A 23,230-nucleotide genomic window follows, 5' to 3' on the forward strand; every position below is an offset into this window, starting at 1 on the left:
AGAGCCGTTAAATTCTATAACCACTTAAAAGGAAGCGATTCCCAAACCTTCCATAACAAAGCCATCACCTACAGAGAGATGAACTTGGAGAAGAGTCCCCTAAGTAAGCTTGTCCTGGGGCTCTGTTCACAAACACAAACAGACCCCACACAGCCCCAGGACAACAACAACAACAACACAACTAGACCCAACCAAATCATGAGAAAACAAAAAGAGAATTACTTGACACATTGGAAAGAACAAACAAAAAAACAGAGCAAACTAGAATGCTATTTGGCCCTAAACAGAGAGTACACAGTGGCAGAATACCTGACCACTGTGACTGACCCAAACTTAAGGAAAGCTTTAACTATGTACAGACTCAGTGAGCATAGCCTTGCTATTGAGAAAGGCCGCCGTAGGCAGACCTGGCTCTCAAGAGAAGACAGGCTATGTGCACACTGCCCACAAAATGAGGTGGAAACTGAGCTGCACTTCCTAACCTCCTGCCAAATGTATGACCATATTAGAGACACATATTTCCCTCAGATTACAGCGATCCACAAAGAATTCGAAAACAAACCCAATTTTGATAAACTCCCTTATCTACTGGGTGAAAAACCACAGTGTGCCATCACAGCTGCAAGATTTGTGACCTGTTGCCACAAGAAAAGGGCAACCAGTGAAGAACAAACACCATTGTAAATACAACCCATATTTATGTTTATTTATTTTCCCATTTGTACTTTAACTATTTGCACATTGTTACAACACTGTATATATACATACTATGACATTTGAAATGTCTTTATTCTTTTGAAACTTCTGAGTGTAATGTTTACTGTTAATATTTATTGTTTATTTCACTTTTGTTTACTATCTACTTCACTTGCTTTGGCAATGTTAACACACGTTTCCCATGCCAATAAAGCCCTTAAATTGAAATTAAATTGAGAGAGAGAGAGAGAGAGAGAGAGAGAGAGAGAGAGAGAGAGGGAGGGAGGGAGGGAGGGAGGGAGGGGGAGGGAGGTAGAGTGGGAGATAGAAAGAGAGAGAGTGAAGAGTGAAAGAAAGGGAGGGAGAGAGAGAGAGAGAGAGAGAGAGAGAGAGAGAGAGAGAGAGAGAGAGAGAGAGAGAGAGAGAGAGAGAGAGAGAGAGAGAGAGAGAGAGAGAGAGAGAGAGAGAGAGAGAGAGAGAGAGAGAGAGAGAAGGGGGTTCGGAGGATAAGGAAATGGCAGAGGAGAAACTGAGGCGAGGTGGAGGGAGAATTCCAACATGGTGGTTGTTTGTGTCAGAGCAAGACTCATGCCCTAGCCATGCCCTCACTCATAACACAGCAGCAGGACTCTAGAGCGTGTACAGTGTACTATCTCAGCCTAGGTATTAGCTCTAACAGTAAGAAGTAAATTCTTCCTCCTGATCGGTTCATGTACTTCTCTGTCTGGATGAGTGACTATTCCAATTTACTGGGACAAACTGACTGTACAGAACAGTATGTTTTCTAATACAGGGTTTTTTGGAGGGTTGTGTGCTGCGGACAGAAACATAATCAGTTTAGGGAAACTGGAGAGGCTGGTTAGACTCATTGACATTATTACATCAAAGAAAATAACCGATTGATGAGGTGAGACATGGTAGCAGTAGTGCTGTATAAAACACAAACAATATCCAGTCCAGTCAGAAACTAAAATACACACACAATGTGCAAAATAAACTAAAAGTGTCACGAGTTACAAAGCCAGAACCCAGAAGCAGACCAGGACAAGGTAAGTTGAAACGAAGGTGAGTGTTTATTTACAAATTCAAGAGTGATGCTGAATAATCCAGGGAACAGAGCGGGCGGCGTTGATTAGTTGTTGGGGGTGCAGTGGTTGATCCCATCATGGCTCGGCAGCCGCCGACCACCAGGCAGAGGTTGGATGAAGGTTCCGGACGAGTGACTGCAGATGGAACAAAACGGAGGTAAGTAAACAACAAACCAACAAGGTGCAAAACAACAAAACTAACGCTAGAAGCTCTAAGACTGATACTCTGGTAAACCTACTGTTCATGGCTAACGATCCGGCAGGGAATGGATGTTAGGCCAGAGCCTAAGAAGGGTGATGATCAGGACCAGGTGTGCAGATTGCTGATGGGATGCAGGTGCGGAAATCAAGAGAGCTCCCCGGAGCGTTCCAGAACCCTCGGGAAACTGGAGATCACGAGCAGAAAAACTAGTCCACAGACAGGACCCGACTCAGACTGCCGGGATCGTTACAGTACCCCCCTCCGACCGAACGCCACCGGGCGGACTCCCGGAGCGCCAGGATGGAGGCGGTAGAAGTCACGAATGAGGTCAGCATCTAGGATCTGTCGCCGCGGAATCCAACTCCTCTCTTCAGGACCATACCCCTCCCAGTCCACGAGATACTGGAAACCCCGGCCCCGCCGTCTGGAATCCATGATGCGTCGCACCGTGTAGGCAGGACCACCTCCGATCATCCGAGGAGGAGGAGGAGGAGGCGGAGGAGGCAACAGAGGACTGAGGAAAACAGGCTTGAGGCAGGAGACATGAAAGGTGGGATGGACTCTGAGCGTCCTCGGTAGTTTGAGTCGAACTGCCACTGGATTGATCACCTTCTCCACCACAAACGGACCAATGAACTTCGGTAACAACTTCCTAGACTCAGTCCGTAAAGGAAGATCCCGTGTGGCCAACCAGACCCTATCTCCGATGGTATAGGTGGGAGCGGGGATCCGGCGACGATTCGCCTGGAGCTGATACCGGTCCGAAACTCTAAGGAGTGCCTTTCTGGCCCGATGCCAGGTCCGGTGGCAACGACGAATATGGGCCTGAACAGAGGGCACTGAGAGCTCCTTCTCCTGAGAAGGGAACAAGGGAGGTTGGTAGCCATACAGGCACTGGAAGGGAGACATCCCAGTGGCAGATGTAGGGAGAGTATTGTGGGCATACTCAACCCAAGGCAACTGAGAGACCCAGGAGGTGGGGTTGGAAGAGACCAGGCAGCGTAGCGTGGATTCCATCTTCTGGTTGGCTCTCTCCGCCTGACCATTGGATTGGGGGTGAAAACCAGATGTGAGACTGACTGTAGCTCCAATGGCCAAACAGAAGGACTTCCAGACAGCAGAGGTAAACTGAGGGCCACGGTCGGAAACGATATCACTGGGCAAACCGTGGACCCTGAAAACCTCCCCTAACCAGGATCTCGGACGTCTCCGAGGCAGAGGGAAGCTTGGCAATTGGCACAAAGTGGGCGAACTTGCTGAATCTGTCCACGATAGTCAGAACGACCGTGTTCCCCTCAGAAGCGGGCAACCCAGTGACGAAGTCCAGGGCCAGATGCGACCATGGTCGCGGGGAATAGGAAGGGGGTGAAGTAGTCCAGAGCTGGGCCGATTGGTACTCTTATTCTGCGCACACACTGGACAGGCAGCAACAAAACCCCGAGTATCCTCGGCCATGGCAGGCCACCAAAAACGTCTGCGAAGAAACGCCATCGTCCGAGCCACGCCAGGGTGACAAGCCATCTTGCTGGCGTGGGACCATTTGAGGACAGCAGGACGAACCGACTCAGGCACAAACAACCGACCGGGTGGACCGTTACCGGGACCGGGCTGCGTCCGAAGGGCCGCCATCACCTCCTCCTCAATCTTCCACATAACTGCTCCCACGACGCAGTTCCGGGGGAGAATTGTCTCGGTCTTGGACCCACTCTCCTCCGTCTTGGAGAACATCCGGGACAAGGCGTCCGCCTTGCCGTTCTTAGATCCAGGTCGGAACGTCAGGGAAAACTTGAATCGTCCGAAAAACAACGCCCACCTGGCCTGGACGGGAGTTGAGACGTCTAGCCGATTGCACGTAAGCAAGATTCTTGTGGTCAGTCCAGACAATAAACGGTTGCTCCGCCCCCTCCAACCAGTGGCGCCACTCCTCCAAGGCAAGTTTCACCGCGAGAAGCTCCCGGTTACCCACATCGTAATTCCTCTCCGCAGGCGAAAGGCGACGAGAGTAGTAGGCGCAGGGATGGAGTTTACTGTCCGTGGAGCATCGCTGCGACAGGATGGCGCCAACTCCCACATCAGACGCGTCCACTTCAACGACGAACTGACGGGCCGTGTCCGGTTGAGAGAGAATCGGTGCGTTGGTGAATCGCCTCTTCAAATCCAGAAACGCTCGATCCGCCTCCGGATTCCACTTGAAGGTCCTGATACTGGAAGTCAAGGCAGTTAACGGAGCGGCCACACGGCTGTAATCCCGGATGAATCTGCGGTAGAAATTCGCAAACCCCAAAAATCTCTGGAGCTGCAATCTCGTACCGGGCTGGGCCCATTCCAGAACCGCTCTAACCTTCTCCTGGTCCATCCTAATCTCTCCCCTGGAGATGATGTACCCGAGAAAGGATGTCGTGTGGGCGTGAAACTTCGCACTTCTCGGCCTTCACGAACAGGCGATTCTCCAACAATCGCTGCAGAACCTGCCGGACATGCTGGACGTGGTCGGAAGGTTCCTTCGAGAAGATCAGAATGTCATCCAGGTAAACAAACACAAAGAGACCGATCATATCTCTCAGGACGTCGTTCACCATACTCTGGAATACCGCTGGAGCATTGGTCAGTCCAAACGGCATCACCTGATACTCGAGTGACCCATCGGTGTATTGAAACCCGTCAACCACTCGTCCCCCTCTCTGATCCGAACCATGTGATACGCATTGCGTAGGTCTAGCTTGGTGAACACCGTAGCACCCTGTAAGGAGTCGAAGGCAGAACTCATCAAGGGCAGGGGATACTTGTTCTTGACCGTGATGTCATTCAACCCCCGATAATCAATACACGGTCGAAGAGAGCCATCCTTCTTACCCACAAAGAAGAATCCTGCCCCCCAGGGGGTGATGACGAGGGACGAACGAGACCAGCAGCTAGGGACTCCTTGATGTAGGTCTCCAAAGCCTCACGTTCAGGTCGGGAGATACTGTATAACCTTCCCTTGGGGTAGACAGCTCCAGGGAACAGGTTGATGGCACAATCATATGGTCGGTGGGGAGGGAGTGACAGAGCCTTCTGCTTACTGAAAACTTCCCCCAAATCGTGATATGTCTCGGGAACCAGGGACAAATCTGGGGGTTTAGCCTCAATCACCTGACTGGGAACCGAATGGGGACAGGCAGTCTTGAGACAGTTAGCATGACAATCAAGGCTCCAACTCGTTACCTTGCCCGTCACCCAATCGAACGTGGGATTGTGTTCCTTCAGCCAGGGGTATCCAAGGACCAGAGGAACATGGGAAGACGGCAGAATGAAGAATGAAATCATCTCAGAATGATTCCCCGACAACAGCATCTTAACCGGTTCAGTCCTCATCGTGATACGTGCCAGACTACTGCCGTCCAGAGTGGTAGCTTCAATGGCTTCCGGCAATTGCTCCTTGGAAAGCCCCAGCTGTTCCCACCAACTCGGCATCAAGAAAGCTTCCATCGGCACCTGAATCGATAAAAGCGTTAATCGCTAAGCTCTGATTCCTGTTCATAAGGGTAGCCGGGAAACGGGGTCTGACAGAGGTATTGAGAGGTCGAAACTGGCTCGCTAAAAGTCCTCCCAACTTTAGCGAGCCGCGCAGTTTGACGACCGCCGGGAACCAGTGGCGAGGTAATGTCCCGAACCACCACCGTAGAGGCAACAGTTAGTCCTACGTCTGTGTTGGCGCTCCTCCTTGGTTAACCCGTGCCGCCCCACTTGCATGGGTTCAGAATCGGGAGACAGAACCTCTCCACTAATCCTGTGTGGTGGACGATGATCGACGTATTCTGATCCAATCCCGACCCGACTGGAACCTGAGAAGCTGATCGGTTGGACGGAACCCATTGCTTCTCCCTCCTTCGCTCTCGGACTCGATTATCCACCCGAATAGACAAGGCTACCAAGCTGTCCAGGTCACTAGGCTCCGGATAGGAGATCAACTCATCCTTGAGCTGCTCCGACAGACCCTGGTAAAGGCCGCTTGCAGAGACTCCTCATTCCACCCACTCTCCACAGCCAACGTCTTGAACTCGATCACGAAGTCGGCCACGCTGCGAGTTCCTTGGCGAAGCGAAAACAGGCGCCTAGCTGCGTCCCTCCCTCGGACGGAATGGTCGAAGAGCTTCCTCATCTCGGCCGTGAACCCCTGGTATGAAACCATGCAGGGATCCTGTCGTTCCCAAACGGCTGAAGCCCACTCCAGCGCTCGACCACGCAGCAACTCAATCACAAAGGCTATCCTAGCCTTGTCTGTGGCATAAGAGTAGGGCTGTAGATCGAACACTAATCCACACTGCATAAGGAAGGAACGGCATCTTCCCAGCTCCCCCTCATATTTATCCGGCGTCGGAACCTTGGGCTCACGGAAGGACACAGCTCCAGAAGCGGCAGGCGAGATGGGTGAAACCGGTAGTGGATCCTCCACCGGAACTTGCGTTGGTTCTGGACCTCCGTCAGACCGGTAGAAAGGTTCCGAACTGACAACGCGATCTCCTGTAGTACCGTGCTATGATGGCCCAACATCTTCTCCTGATGGGTAATGGCATGGCGAACAGAGTCCAGGTCCGCTGGGTTCATTACTGGCCGGATCGTTCTGTCACGAGTTACAAAGCCAGAACCCAGAAGCAGACCAGGACAAGGTAAGTTGAAACGAAGGTGAGTGTTTATTTACAAATTCAAGAGTGATGCTGAATAATCCAGGGAACAGAGCGGGCGGCGTTGATTAGTTGTTGGGGGTGCAGTGGTTGATCCCATCATGGCTCGGCAGCCGCCGACCACCAGGCAGAGGTTGGATGAAGGTTCCGGACGAGTGACTGCAGATGGAACAAAACGGAGGTAAGTAAACAACAAACCAACAAGGTGCAAAACAACAAAACTAACGCTAGAAGCTCTAAGACTGATACTCTGGTAAACCTACTGTTCATGGCTAACGATCCGGCAGGGAATGGATGTTAGGCCAGAGCCTAAGAAGGGTGATGATCAGGACCAGGTGTGCAGATTGCTGATGGGATGCAGGTGCGGAAATCAAGAGAGCTCCCCGGAGCGTTCCAGAACCCTCGGGAAACTGGAGATCACGAGCAGAAAAACTAGTCCACAGACAGGACCCGACTCAGACTGCCGGGATCGTTACAAAAAGAGCAATCACAGTGTCATACTCTACTTATGTTGTAAATGCAAAAATCGATCAAACAAGCTAAATAATTTAAATACTATCTACTAATCAAAATACTGTACTTGATGAACATAGGTTTGAATGCTGGTGTAGGTTATTTAAGGCTGTAGCAGTGTAGTGCCTGGCCTGCTGTAGAAGGAAAATGTGACCAAATGCATTTCCACTCAGGTGAAAGAAACAGAGGTATGGCCCTTGTCTACAGCCTTTTACATCTAAAGTATAAAGCAAAGTCACTTCAAAAATCTCTGCCTAAAAGTATTTTTTTTCCTTAAAGAAACGCTACTAAACTACCTTGCTATGAGACAAAAATGAATATAAAACATCCTTGGTTTGTTTTTTACCATGAATGAGCCCAAGTTATGTGGTTGGGCGCTATCCACAGCCTGTAGTTACATTAGAACGCTGTCATGCATCATGTGGGTCAACAGCTAATGCTGGAGCTGCACAGAGAGACATACTGATAGGGTCATGCAGCTTTAAAAACTGTGCTGCTTCAAGGTTCAAGTTTCACGTTTTTAATGTCACATGCACAAGTATAATGAAATGCTGTTCTTGCAAATTCAAAACCCAACAATGCAATAATCAATAACAATTTAATACTAGAAGAAGAAAAATACACGAGAAATATGAAGAACACAATAAGTAAGTAAGTAAGTAAGCATACTATATACAGGGTCAGTTTCAATACAATATTTACAATGTGCAGGGATATTGGAGTGATGAAGGTAGATATGTATAGGGGTAAGCTGACTAGGCAACAGGATAGAAGGTAAACAGAGTAGCAGCAGCTTGTATGTGAGTGGGTGTGCGTGTGTGTAGAGTCAGTATAAATGTATGTGCATATTATGTGTGAGTGAGCAGATGATGGAGTGAGTGTGTGTGCGTGTGTAGGGCCCTGTGAGTGTGCATAGAGACAGTGCAAAAATACAAATAAAAGGTAAATAAAGTGTCACGCTCTGGCTCCGGGACTGTGTAGTTTGAGCCAGGGTGTATTCATTTGGTTGTGTTGGGTATAGGGTGTGTTCATTTGGTTGTGTTTGGGTTTGGTTGTAGTGTCTTGTCTCGTCATGTGACTCCCAATCGGAGGTAACGAGTGTCAGCTGTCGGCTCGTTATCTCTGATTGGGAGCCATATTTAAACTGTCAGTGTTCACCTTAGGGTTGTGGGTTTTTGTTCCATGTTTCAGTCTGTGTACTGAGGACTTCACTATCCGTCATTGTTTATTGTTTTCTCGTTCGTGCACTTTAACTTTAATAAAGTCATGTTCGCTACAAACGCTGCGCTTTGGTCCACTCCTTCCGTAGACGGCCGTGACAGAAAAACCCACCAAAAAAGGACCAAGCAGCGTGTCCAGGAGCAAGGAGACTGGACATGGGAGGAAGCGCCGGGTAAGGAGATCGAGAGGCTGGCGATGGCCCAGGTGGGCAAATCGTGGTCCTGGGAGGACATGCTCGGGGGCAAGGGACCTTGGGGGAGGATCAAGGCCCTGGCGAGAGAGGAGCAACGGCGTCAGCAGGGCCATCGTCGGAGGGACGAGAGGCAACCCCAAAAAGTTTTTTGGGGGGGGCACATGGCTTGGGCGGCTGGGCAGCAGGAGGCTGCCACAGGAAGACGTGGAGAGAAGGCTACCGAATTACGGGAGCCATTGGCGCAGTAGAGGAGGGAAGTAGTTGAGGCACGGCGTGAGAGACTGAGGTGTGTTACCAGTCCGGTCCGGCCCGTTCCTGATCCCCGGTTAAGGCCAGTGGTGTGTGTTCCCAGTACGGACCGGCCTGTTCCTACTCCACGCACCAAGCCCACGGTGTGCGTCGCCAGTCCAGCCCGGCCGGTTCCTGCTCCACGTACTAAGCCTACGGTGTACGTCGCCAGCCCAGCCCGGCCTGTTCCTGCTTCTCGCATCAAGCCTACGGTGTGCGTCGCCAGCCCAGCCCGGCCTGTTCCTGCTCTACGCACAAAGCCTACGGGGTGCGTCGCCAGCCCAGCCCGGCCTGTTCCTGCTCCACGCACAAAACCTACGGTGTGCGTCGCCAGCCCAGCCCGGCCTGTTCCTGCTCCACGCACAAAACCTACGGTGTGCGTCGCCAGCCCAGCCCGGCCTGTTCCTGCTCCACGCACAAAACCTACGGTGTGCGTCGCCAGCCCTGCCCGGCCTGTTCCTGCTCTACGCACCAAGTCTACGGTGTGCGTCGACAGCCCTGCCCGGCCTGTTCCTGCTCCACGCACCAAGTCCACGGTGTGCGTCGACAGCCCTGCCCGGCCTGTTCCTGCTCTACGCACCAAGTCTCCGGTGTGCGTCGACAGCCCTGTCCAGCCCAGTCCTGCTCCACGCACCAAGTCCACGGTGTGCGTCGACAGCCCTGCCCGGCCTGTTCCTGCTCTACGCACCAAGTCTCCGGTGTGCGTCGACAGCCCTGTCCAGCCCAGTCCTGCTCCCCGCACCAAGTCTACGGTGTGCGTCGACAGCCCTGCCCGGCCTGTTCCTGCTCCACGCACCAAGTCTACGGTGTGCGTCGACAGCCCAGTCCAGCCCGTTCCTGCTCTCCGCACCAAGTCTGTGGTGCGTGTCGTCAGCCCTGTCCGGCCCGTTCCTGCTCCCCGCACCAAGTCTGTGGTGCGTTTCGTCAGCCCTGTCCGGCCCGGTCCCGCTCTCCGCACCAAGTCAGGGGTGCGCTTCGTCAGCCCGGTCCGGCCCATTCCTGCTCCCCGCGCCAAGGCAGTGGTGCGCGTCGTCAGCCTGGTAAGGCCCGTTCGTCCTCCACGCACCAAGCCAGGGGCGCGTGTCGTCAGTCCGGCTCCGGCCAGCGGGGCTAGACAGGACCAGGGGTACTTTGGGGGGGTTGGAGAGGAGGTGGGGATCAAGGCCGGAGCCAGAGCCACCGCCGAGGAGGTATGCCCGCCCAGCCCTCCCTTGTTTAGCCCTTATTGAGGCGCGGTCGCAGTCCGCGCCTTTAGGGGGGGGTACTGTCACGCTCTGGCTCCGGGACTGTGTAGTTTGAGCCAGGGTGTATTCATTTGGTTGTGTTGGGTATAGGGTGTGTTCATTTGGTTGTGTTTGGGTTTGGTTGTAGTGTCTTGTCTCGTCATGTGACTCCCAATCGGAGGTAACGAGTGTCAGCTGTCGGCTCGTTATCTCTGATTGGGAGCCATATTTAAACTGTCAGTGTTCACCTTAGGGTTGTGGGTTTTTGTTCCATGTTTCAGTCTGTGTACTGAGGACTTCACTATCCGTCATTGTTTATTGTTTTCTCGTTCATGCACTTTCACTTTAATAAAGTCATGTTCGCTACAAACGCTGCGCTTTGGTCCACTCCTTCCGTAGACGGCCGTGACATAAAGGTACAAGGTTAACTCAGATAGTTAACTCAGAAGTTTTGTTAGCTATTTATCAGTCTTATTGCTTGGGGGTTGGAGCTGTTCAAGAGCCTGTTGGTGCCAGATTTGATGCATAGGTACCGCTTGCCATGCGGAAGCAGAGAGAATAGTCTATGGCTTGGGTGGTTGGAGTCTTTAACGATTTTCCGGGCCTTCCTACCACACCGCCTGATATAGATGTCCTGGATGGCAGGGAGCTCGGACCCAGTGAGGTCAAAATGCTCTCAATGGTACAGCTGTAGAACTTTTTGAGGGTTTGAGGGCCCATGCCAAACTTTTTCAACCTCCTGAGGGTGAGGAGGCGCTGTCCCGCCTTCTTCACGACTGTGCGCATGTGTTCAGTGATTTGGACACCGAGGAACTTGAAACTCTCGACCTGCTTCAGTGCGGCCTGTCGAAGTGGATCGGGGCGTGCTTGCCCCCCCGTTTCCTGTAGTCCATGATCAGTTCCTTGGTCTTACTGACGTTGAGAGAGAGGTTGTTGCTCCGGCACCACACTGCCAGGTCACTGACCTCCTCCCTGTAGGCTGACTCATCGTCGCTGGTGATCAGGCCTACCGCAATCATGTTGTCAGCAAACTTGATGATGGTGTTGGAGTCGTGCGTGACCACGCAGTCGTGGGTGAACAGGGAGTACAGGAGGGGACTAAGCACACACCCCTGTGGGGCCCCTGTGTTGAGGGTCACAGTGGTGGAGGTGATGTTGCCTACCCTCACCACCTGGGGCCGGCCCATCAGGAAGCCCAGGATCCAGTTGCAGAGGGAGGTGTTCAGACCCAGAGTCCTAAGCTTGGTGATGAGCTTGGAGGAGACAATGGTGTTGAACGCTGAGCTGTAGTCAATGAACAGCATTCTCACATAGGTTCCCTATTTTGCCAACTGCAGCATTTAAGCTTTATGTCACGTCTCTTGTGAGACGTGAAGAGGGGGAATGTAAAACTTTATCTTCTGATAAAGTTTTCCCTATTTTGCCAATTACACTGTTAGCTTGTGTCACGTCTCAAGTTTTCCTTCTTTACTGTTACTTGGTCACGTCTCTGGGGAGACGTGAAGAGGGGGATTTGTCGTAGTAAATATTAAAATGTTATAGCTTGGTCTGACTAAAATCTTGTGCATGACCCATTTTAATGTTAGGAGCTTGTTTTCAGTCAATGCTGTTCCTATGCAAGAACAATGGACAGAGCCAATATCTTCTCAAGGACAACTCCCACGCCACAGGCCACAATCTGGTTGCTCCCCACGAGACTTTCCTTTGAGAACATACACACATTCACACACACATCTCCATGCATACGCACACTCATCCTCATGCCTCACGAGTTACGCACACACACAAACTGCACATCTTTCTACTGGTCGGTGCCTAGGGCAGAGGACTCTGCCGTGCACAAAATGGGGCTTCTACTCTGGACAGAGCAGACCCGCCTCCTACGCTTCGGGAACCAATCAAGGGACTAGAAGAAGGACCCCTTCCTTTGTGTTGCATTGTATAAAGTAATGCTGAAAACTCTGTTTTTGATCCCTTTTCAACTGTCTCGATAAGAGGCAACTGAATGGGTCCATGCATGTAGCTTGAGCAGTACCAGCTATCTCTGTTGTTTAATAAACTGCCTTTTGCTTAAACATATTCCTCTCCGTCTAGCGTCGTTGGTTCTGTACTTCCTCTCCTGTATGGTTTCACCAACAAAAGTAGCCTATTGCAGCAATGGTCTACATCATAGTATAATAGTATCCGTGGTTTTGACTTCTGCCCTTGGCATTGCGGAGGCAGCCGGATGTGAGTGAGCGAGATCGGAATCTCAGATCCAGGTTTGGAATTTACAATATTATATCTGACGTCGTTGATAAAAGAGAAGGGGTTTCAGGAAGCACGCAAGATCGAAAGCCTCGCGATTGGTTGAGGTCAGGTAGGAATCCGGGAGCTGTTCGTTTAAAACCCCGTCCCCATATGCCTTGCGTTTAGTCGCAAATTCATTTTCGTGTCTCCATGTTCAAATCCGCCAACTACCCCATGGCGGCGGATCCTGTGCCCACCACCATTCATGGGAGTTGGTTCAACAACACGGGCTACATGGAAAACAATACGCCCGTGGCGGTGGAGAAACCGAAGAAGAAGGCATTTTACCTGGTCAGAATGATGTCTCTCAACAACAATAAGAAAGGGCACCAAACCAAGCATCAGCAAACCAACCACCAGTATCACCAGAATAACAATATGCCCTTCATGATCCACTGTCACATCGGAAAAGAGATCAAGCACATTTGCAGCAACTGCAGTCGCGGGAACGATACCCATGACGGTGAGTAGCCTAGCGGCATATGGATTTATATGGATGCATTGTGCCCATATATACAGTCATTGATTGTGCCACATCGTCTCGCTTAATCTCTGCTGGGCATCAAACAAACGCTGGTTTCATTGAACATGCTCAATAGGGGGGAAAACATGCGTTCTTGTTTGTCCATTCCGCGATTATATATCCTAGTCCTAGGTGAAAATTGCTTGATGTATTTAATCCTGGTAACGTCAATTACAGGCGTGCAACAATTCCAGTCGAGGCTTGACTTCATTGTTCTGTGTAATCGAGGAGGCTATGCTCTGTAGGCTACCCTTTTTACCATATTATTTACACTGCCTTCCTTAGTAAATCAACGTTTATTGGTCGCATACACGGATTTGAAGCTGTTATCGCAGATGCTGCGAAATGGTTGCGTTTGTAGCTCCAACAGTGCAGTAATGCCTACACAAAAAAATGCTTATACCTTATATAGGATGAGCCATGACTACATTCTATACATAAAGCGGGTGAAACGGCATGTAAACATTGTTAAAGTGGCCAGTGTTCAATGACTATAGGCCAGCAGTCTCTAAGGTTCAGGGCAGGGTACTGGGCGGAGGCCGGCTAGTGGTGACTGTTTAAGGGTCTGATGGCCTGAAGATGGAAGCTGTTTCTCAGTCTCTTAGTCCCAGCTTTGATTCACCTGTACTGTCTCAGCCTTCTAGATGGTAGTAGGGTGAACAGGCTGTGGCTCGGGTGGCTGAGGTCCTTGTTGATCTTCTTGGCCTTCTTGTGTCACCGGGTACTGTTGATGACCTGGAGGGCAGGCAGTGTGGCCCTGGTGATGAGGATCAGCGTGGCAGAGGAGTTGTTGCCTACCTTCACCACTTGGGGTAGGCCCGTCAGGAAGTCCAGGACCCAGTTGCACAGGGAGGGGTTCAGACCCAGGGCCCTGAGCTTAGTGATGAGCTTAGATGGCACTATGGTGTTGAAGGCTGAGCTGTAGTCGATGAACAGCATTCTTACGTAGGTATTTTTCTTGTCCAGGTGGGATAGGGCAGTGCAATGGCGATTGCGTCGTTCGTGGATCTGTTGGGGCGATATACAAATTGTGATGGGTCTAGGGTGGCGGGTAAGGTGGAGGTGATATGGTCCTTAACTAGCCTCTCAAAGCACTTCATGATGACAGTAGTGAGTGCTACGGGGCGATAGTCATTTAGTTCAGATACCTTTTCTTTCTTGGGTACAGGAACAATGGTGGACATCTTGAAGCAAGTAGGGACAACAGACTGGGATAAGGCGAGATTGAATATGTCTGTAAATACTCCAGCCAGCTGGTCTGCACATGCTCTGAGGATGCGGCTTGGGATGCCGCCTAGGCCCTCGCCTGGGTTAACGCGCTTAAACGACTTACTCACTTAACTCATTCTGTTGCATTAGGGAAACATTTTCACAATGTAACAATTTGTAACAACATCACCTAGTTTTGCAGTATGTGTAGTGGGTCAAACAAATGTATCACGGAAAAACAGGCAGCTACAATGTGTGTTCGACAAGTATTTTTGGAGCAGGTTCCTGGTGTGGTGTGGAATTGGCCAAGATCCTGCTCCCCCCTCCATGCCTGACTCCACTACCCAAAACCCTCTCCTCCTACTGAGTAGCACCTGAAGTGGTCATTCTCAGTCCCCTGCTGTGCTTTTCTACTCTACCCCACCCTAACCCTGCATGAAGAAATGTCACTCAGCCAATAGGATTATGAGGATGTACAAAAAAAACATGAGGGTCCAGTTTCCCGGACCCAGATTAATATTTGTTCAAGGACTAGGCTTAATCTGGCACTCTGGTTCTGGGTAACTGGCCAGAGGAGTATAGATGTGTGTATCAGGGAATACATGCTGGTAAAGAAACACTAGTTATGTAGTAGCCTACAGTTTAAAGCCTTTTTTCTTATTCTTACACAGCCTTTGTAGCTTTCTCTTGGGAGTTTTTGTCGAGTTGGAAGAAGAGTAACTTTGACTTTGCTGCAAATTGCTTTTTATTTATTTGGCTGCTGCTCACGCAACATGGTGAGTTCTGAAGGATGTCTCGAGGATGTTTGGCGAGTTAACGGGCAGCTATGGGAGTATCTTTCACCAAACACAGCCGGAAAAATTAATTGTCACTTTAAATTTGCATCCCTGTCAACAAAACTAGGAAGTGTGTGGCTGGCTGTTGTCTCAAATGCAGAGTTGACAAACAATGTTTTGTGAATTATCTGTTTTTCATTTTGGACTTCATTTGATGAAGTCATTTGAAACATCACTGGATTCAATTAGCATTGAATCTGATCTATTAATAGACAGAGCTGAGAGCTGTGGCTAGACCAGTGTTTCCCAAACTCAGTCCTGGTGACCCCCAAGGGGTGTGCGTTTTGATTTTTGCGCTAGCACTACACAGCTGACTCAAATAATCAACTCATCATTAGTCTTTGAATATTTGAATCCGCTGTGGAGTGCTAGGGGAAAAAAACTAGTTGTGCACCCCTCGAGGTCCCCAGGACAGAGTTTGGGAAACACTGTGCTATACCATATATCCTTATCCCCAGTGGAACGGCTACCTGCCTGCAGAGTGACGTGTCCATGTTGTCACTTGTCAGCCATCATGATGGTAAATGCGGTCATGTAATTTAATTATGAATGCTGTGGTCACAGCAGGGGTGGTGTGACACTGTATTGACTGACTCACTGTCTCCTGTCCCTGAGCTAGAGGTCATCTCATACATCTGAACTACAGCCCCATGTAGCAATCAGTTATCACTTTTAGAGCTGAGCTGTGAGAGAGTAGCCAAGTGATAACTGAGGTGGCAGATTGCATGGCTCTCATCAGGGCAGACCTTACCTATATCTTCACTAAAGTATATAATTATCACTATGGAACTGTTATAGGCCGAAGACTGTATTAGTGTGTATTATACGCATGTGTGAATTGGAAATGTTTTTTTGCATATCCCAACTCCCCCTGAGATATCCTCTGAGAGTGGGGTCACGGCCAGGGTCAGCCATCATCAACAGAGTTTGTGTGTTTGTGTATTGTAGCGTACAGTAGGCTACAACAGTGGAGGCTGGGATCTGTTTAGGCAACCTTGCCCCCCTGTTGTGTTGACATGGATTAAGCATGCTTCTTGAAAGACTGTGTTGCTTCATCTTTTTTTAAACCGGCAGATTGAGAGGCAGGGGAGAACATGGCCCACTTCTGAAGAGTGGTCACATGATCAGGTTTTGTCTTCTACTTGTTTGTATTTTTTATCTGCCGTTTGATAGACTTAGATTTATTCACATATTGTGAGTTTATTTACCCTGCAGGCAATTAAAAATCACCCCAACTCTTTCTGCCACGCCCAACTGACATTCACGCTCATATTCAAGCCCTGTGCTCCCTTGTGCGCTCTAAATCAGGCATGGGCAATTGGCATCCCCAATTCCCCCGCCCAAAAATAATAATACTTTTTAGCAACTGTCGGGGTCTCAACTTACTGTTACTAGTAGAATACACAAGGTGCAATTAAAAATATTTTTATTTTTTGGGGGATTGGTAAATTAGTCTAGCGGCCAGCGATCTAAACTTGTAGTAATCATGGTCGAATTACCGACCGGGGGGCCCCCATTGATCATCAGATATCATATTGAAAACGGTTAATTTCACTCCGCCCCATGGCAAAATTAGTAAAATTGCATGAAATTATACTGAACAAAAATATAAACGGAACATACAACAATTTCAACTATTTTACTGAGTTACAGTTCATATAAGGAAATCAGTCAATTGAAATGAATTAATTAGGCCCTAACCTATGGATTTCGCATGACTGGGCAGGGACACAGCCATAAGTGGGCCTGGGAGGGCATAGGCACACCCACTGGGGAGCCAGGCCCAGGCTATATTACAGACAAATACTCTTCAGTTTCATCAGCTGTCCGGGTGGCTGGTCTCAGACGATCCCTCATGTGAAGAAGCCGGATGTGGAGGTCCCTGGCTGTCGTGGTCTGCGGTTGTGAGGACGGTTTGGACGTACTGCAAAATTCTCTAAAACAACGTTGGAGGCGGCTTATGGTAGAGAAATGAACAGTCAATTCTCTGGCAACAGCTGTGGTGGACATTCCTGCAGTCAGCATGCCAATTGCATGCTCCTTTGAAACTTGAGACATCTGTGGCGTTGTGTGACAACTGCACAAGGTTCACCTGCGTAATGATCATTCTGTTTAATCAGCTTCTTGATATGCCACACCTGTCAGGTGGATGGATTATCTTGGCAAAGGATAAATTCTCACTAACAGGGGTGTAAAGAAATTAGTGCACTAAATTTGAACGAAATAAGCTTTGTGCGTATGGAAGATTTCTGGAGTCTTTTATTTCAGCTCATGAAACATGGGACCAATACTTTACATGTTGCATTTATATTTTTGTTCAGTATAGTTATACAATTGCTAAATGTTCTCTCTGCCCCATGGCAAATGTGTAGAATTGTAGCAAACTTCTCTTAAAACTGCATTATTCTTGCTACGCCCCATGGCAAAATATGTAGAATTGCAGGAAATTAACTATTTTGGGGGTCCAAAAGCCTAGGGCTGGATCTGACTGCATGTGTGGGTATGGATGTGGGTACGCAGACCTGCGAGGCACTGTGGCCCCTCATGATGAGTTCAGATTTGTTTTGTGGCCCCATCAAATTTGCCCATCCCTGCTCTAAATGATCACATTTCTTGACTTTGCTACAGATTTTAACATTTGTATAAACTCTAATCATGACTCTTACCTAATTGCCAGCAAGTGCCCAGGTTTCTGTGTAACTGGAGTCAAGTATTTTCTTTCAGTTTGTGCATTTGTTTGCGAGTACTTACTTGGTGTTTGTCATGTGTTGGTTCTTCTTCTCAGAGTGGACGTGTGCGTGTATAGCCCTTTTTCCCACGGGTTGTTTGTGTTTAATTGTTTGTCTCTCTGCTATTGAAGATGTACTGGTTTGACATGGGGAATGCTTGTGACTTGTTATACTGTCTAAGATCTTTGATTGGCTGATGTGGAATTTGTTATAGGAAATAATCTTGCTGGTCATGTTAGCATAGTGCTACATAGTAGCTACATTATCTCATGGGAATAAGCTAACAAATAGCATTTTTAAGGAAGTTTAAACCTAAGGTTTAAGCACAAGTTCGTAAGTATGGACCCTCGAAAGCTAGACTAATCCTGCTCAGTGTAGAGTTGATACTTATAATATGTATATATATATATATACAGTGGGGAGAACAAGTATTTGATACACTGCCGATTTTGCAGGTTTTCCTACTTACAAAGCATGTAGAGGTCTGTAATTTTTATCATAGGTACACTTCAACTGTGAGAGACGAAAAAAAAAAAAATCCAGAAAATCCAGAAAATCACATTGTATGATTTTTAAGTAATTAATTTGCATTTTATTGCATGACATAAGTATTTGATCACCTACCAACCAGTAAGAATTCCGGCTCTCACAGACCTGTTAGTTTTTCTTTAAGAAGCCCTCCTGTTCTCCACTCATTACCTGTATTAACTGCACCTGTTTGAACTCGTTACCTGTATAAAATACACCTGTCCACACACTCAATCAAACAGACTCCAACCTCTCCACCATGGCCAAGACCAGAGCGCTGTGTAAGGACATCAGGGTTAAATTTGTAGACCTGCACAAGGCTGGGATGGGCTACAGGACAATAGGCAAGCAGCTTGGTAAGAAGGCAACAACTGTTGGCGCAATTATTAGAAAATGGAAGAAGTTCAAGATGACGGTCAATCACCCTCGGTCTGGGGCTCCATGTAAGATCTCACCTCGTGGGGCATCAATGATCATGAGGAAGGTGAGGGATCAGCCCAGAACTACACGGCAGGACCTGGTCAATAACCTGAAGAGAGCTGGGACCACAGTCTCAAAGAAAACCATTAGTAACACACCACGCCGTCATGGATTAAAATCCTGCAGGCACGCAAGGTCCCCCTGCTCAAGCCAGCGCATGTCCAGGCCCGTCTGAAGTTTGCCAATGACCATCTGGATGATCCAGAGGAGGAATGGGAGAAGGTCATGTGATCTGATGAGACAAAAATAGAGCATTTTGGTCTAAACTCCACTCGCCGTGTTTGGAGGAAGAAGGATGAGTACAACCCCAAGAACACCATCCCAACCGTGAAGCATGGAGGTGGAAAAATCATTCTTTGGGGATGCTTTTCTGCAAAGGGGACAGGACGACTGCACTGTATTGAGGGGAGGATGGAAGGGGCCATGTATCGCGAGATCTTGGCCAACAACCTCCTTCCCTCAGTAAGAGCATTGAAGATGGGTCGTGGCTGGGTCTTCCAGCATGACAACGACCCGAAACACACAGCCAGGGCAACTAAGGAGTGGCTCCGTAAGAAGCATCTCAAGGTCCTGGAGTGGCTTAGCCAGTCTCCAGACCTGAACCCAATAGAAAATCTTTGGAGGGAGCTGAAAGTCCGTATTGCCCAGCGACAGCCCCGAAACCTGAAGGATCTGGAGAAGGTCTGTATGGAGGAGTGGGCCAAAATCCCTGCTACAGTGTGTGCAAACCTGGTCAAGACCTACAGGAAACGTATGATCTCTGTAATTGCAAACAAAGGTTTCTGTACCAAATATTAAGTTCTGTTTTTCTGATGTATCAAATACTTATGTCATGCAATAAAATGCAAATTAATTACTTAAAAATCATACAATGTGATTTTCTGGATTTTTGTTTTAGATTCCGTCTCTCACAGTTGAAGTGTACCTATGATAAAAATTACAGACCTCTACATGCTTTGTAAGTAGGAAAACCTGCAAAATCGGCAGTGTATCAAATACTTGTTCTCCCCACTGTATTTGACACTACAAGTCAAAAGTTTGTACACACTTACTCATTCAAGGGTTTTTCTTTATTTTTACTATTTTTTTTACATTAAGAATAATAATGAAGACATCAACTATGTAATGACACATATGGAATCTTGTAGTAAACACAAATGTGTTAAACAAATCAAAATTTATTTTATATTTGAGATTCTTCAAATAGCCACCCTTTGCCTTGATGACCGCTTTGCACACTCTTGGCATTCTCTCAACCAGCTTCACCTGGAATGCTTTTGCAACAGTCTTGAAAGAATTCCCACATATGCTGAGCACTTGTTGGCTGCTTTTCCTTCACTCTGCGGTCTGACTCATCCCAAACCATCTCAATTGGGTTGAGGTCGGGAGATTGTGGAGGCCAGGTCATCTGATGCAGCACTCCATCACTCTCCTTCTTGGTAAAATAGCCCTTACACAGCCTGGAGGTGTGTTGGGTCATTGTCCTGTTGAAAAACAAATTATAGTCCCACTAAGCCCAAACCAGATGGGATGGCGTATCGCTGCAGATTGCTGTGGTAGCCATGCAGGTTAAGCGTGCCTTGAATTCTAAATAAATCAGTGTCACCAGCAAAGCACCCCCACACCATAACACCTCCTCCATGCTTTACGGTGGGAAATACACATGCAGAGATCATCCGTTCGCCCACACCGCGTCTCACAAAGACACAGCGGTTGGAACCAAAAATCTCCAATTTGGACTCCTGACCAAAGGTAAACATTTCCACCGGTCTAATGTCCATTGCTCAGGTCTCTTCTTATTGGTGACCTTTAGTAGTGGTTTCTTTGCAGCAATTCGACCATGAAGGCCTGATTCACACAGTACCCTCTGAACAGTTGATGTTGAGATGTGTCTGTTACTTGAACTCTGTGGAGCATTTATTTGGGCTGCAATTTCTGAGGCTGGTAACTCTAATGAACTCTGGGTCTTCTGTTCCTGTGGCGGTCCTCATGAGAGCCATTTTCATCATAGCGCTTTGTTTTTTGCGACTGCACTTGAAGAAACTTTCAAAGTTCTTAATGTTCTGTATTGACTGACCTTCATGTCTTAAAGTAATGATGGACTGTCGTTTCTCTTTGCTTATTTGAGCTGTTCTTGCCATAATATGGACTTGGTCTTTTACCAAATAGGGGTATCTTCTCTCCCCCCCCCACCTTGTCACAACACAACTGATTGACTCAAACGCATTAAGAAGGAAATAAATAATACATTCCACAAATTAACTTTTAAGAAGGCACACCTGTTAATTGAAATGCATTCCAGGTGACTACCTCATGAAGCTGGTTGAGAGAATGCCAAGAGTGTGCAAAGCTGTCATCAAGGCAGAGGTTAGCAATTTGAAGAATCTCAAATATAAAATTATATTGTGATTTGTTTAACACGTTTTTGGTTACTACATGATTCCATATGTGCTATTTCATCATTTTGATGTCTTCACAGTTATTCTACAATGTAAAAATAAAGAAAACCCCTTGAATGAGTAGGTGTGTCCAAACTTTTGACTGGTAGTGTGTGTATGGTACTTTTACCCCTTTTTCATGCTATCTGATAACACACAGGTCTATTTACCCATGACAGATTTCATCCTCTTTATGATTTGTGGAAGGCCAGTTGGCACATCTTTACTCTTACGCTGGAGTCTTATCAGAGACTCTTCAGTGGCTTTACTGCTGTTGAAATTTCATTTTCAGTTGATTTGTTTGTCAGAAACCAAGCACAACAAATATGACACCAGATGTAGCTATCTATTTCCATCTGTGGTCCCTGAATATAGCCCCTCTCTCTCCATTTTGTGTCCCTACAGCGGAGGAGGTTGAAAGGAGGGCCGCGATGCGTTCCGAGTCCCTGGTCTCTGGCACACACACCCCGCCTATCCGCCGCCGGAGCAAGTTTGCCACTCTGGGCCGTCTCTTGAAACCCTGGAAGTGGAGGAAGAAGAAGAGTGAAAAGTTCAAGCAGACCTCTACAGGTAAGGGACACACAAACGCAACATAACACACACCGCCTACTGTCCCTCAAAGTACCGCTCCCCTCTTTACAGCCTCCTAGGTATCTTTTTTTATTATTTATTTATTTAGGTAACCTTTATTTAATTAGGCAAGTCAGTTAAGAACAAATTCTTATTTACAATGACGGCCTACACCGACACATCTCTCCAGTCTTTAATCCTATATCCTCTACCTAAAACTGTCTGAATATTTAATCATGCAGTAAAGATCGAGTGATGTGCTGCTCTGAAATGATTGGCTGCTATAGTTTTTCTAAATGCATCAGGAAAATATATTTTCTAGTTCCGTGCTTGCCAGTCCAGAGTGAAGGTGGAAGATTTGCTGCAAGGTGATTGAACTAGTGGTAAATTGATTGCGCGAAAGTGCAGTAGTTTGACGGCATGAGCCATCTTTACACTTCCTCTGATCCGGCAGTCTGTAACAGTCAGGGGCATGTGAAGGGCACACAGTCTACTGCACGCTTGCCTGGTTATCTATGGCATTTATTTACTACTAGCCTTGGTGTGAACTCTCCTGACAATCTGACCTCTTCCCCTGACAATCTACTGCCCTCGCCTGACTATCCACTTGACATGAAAAGATTGGAAAGATGTCTTGTGTTCTGAATCGGCTCCATCACTCAGCCTTTATATTGGGTCAGTCAGGTGCACAGCTGAATTCCTGTCTATATTTGGGTTCCTGCTCCTTCAGGCTCTGGTGATGGTTTTGATGTTATCCCGCTTCTCTGTTCCCAAGAGTTTTCTTCTCTGAAGCTGTGCTGGGTAGAACTGGATTTGATGGTGCTTTCTTTAGTGGTCAGATTTCCTATGAATGCAATTGAAAATTGATCAGTCAGTGATTTATTGAGATTGGCAGTGACGTGATCTGCACCTTTTGATGTTTTGTGAATTGTCTGTTTTTAAATAGTTAGTTCAATGTTCGCCCCAGCACCTTCGTTATTGTTTTGTTGACTAAATGCAGCGTCCAAACTGAGGTGAGCAGCGTGGTAAAACAAATTGCAGTACATACTCTGCTGTTCTATCACGCATGCAATTATGTCTGAGGGGGGAAAAATGGTGTGTGTCGTTTGCAGTAACTTTGTTGTTGTAATATTCAAAATGGAAATGGCAGTTTTTACCATTTTAAGGATTCCAGCTTTAAGGTTTTGAGGGCTGCTAAACTGTGACTGTTGCCTTCCCCTCCAATGCTCTTAGCTTTGGGTCTGGTTTGTATTGCTGTCCCAACACTTTACTCTAGCCTTGGGACCTCAGCCTTGCCTTCTATCCCTGGGGACTCTGAGTGAACGCTGACACCTCGACTTTAGAACGACTCATCACACTCTCTTTCTGCTGGCTACCATTTTTTTTTTCTCACACATACTTTGTATGCATGGTGTTGACTGACTATTTGAGCCCATATTTTTCCTTCTATCTGTTTTCTCTTCCCTCTCTCCTGAGCGAAATGGAGCAGCATAATTTAACAAAGGGAGTTTTTTGTTGTGAAATCAAGAGTAAAGCCCAA

General features: G+C 47.9%; 1 protein-coding gene across 4 annotated transcripts in view; it reads left to right on the forward strand.

Annotated features, from left to right (window-relative positions):
- Positions 1–23,230, forward strand: part of LOC121535315 (phosphatase and actin regulator 1) — a 109,091-nt gene that overhangs the window by 46,467 nt on the left and 39,394 nt on the right. For 2 of the 4 annotated variants that reach the window (XM_041842261.2, XM_041842262.2), the window contains exon 2: positions 21,526–21,690. In XM_041842261.2, the coding sequence (XP_041698195.1) occupies positions 21,526–21,690 (165 nt within the window). Of the gene's footprint in view, positions 1–12,278; positions 12,841–21,525; positions 21,691–23,230 lie in introns of those variants that run through there. The other 2 variants (XM_041842258.2, XM_041842259.2) reach the window with 2 other exon arrangements.

The sequence above is a fragment of the Coregonus clupeaformis genome, chromosome 21, assembly GCF_020615455.1.
Source record: "Coregonus clupeaformis isolate EN_2021a chromosome 21, ASM2061545v1, whole genome shotgun sequence".
NCBI classification, from domain to species: domain Eukaryota; kingdom Metazoa; phylum Chordata; class Actinopteri; order Salmoniformes; family Salmonidae; genus Coregonus; species Coregonus clupeaformis.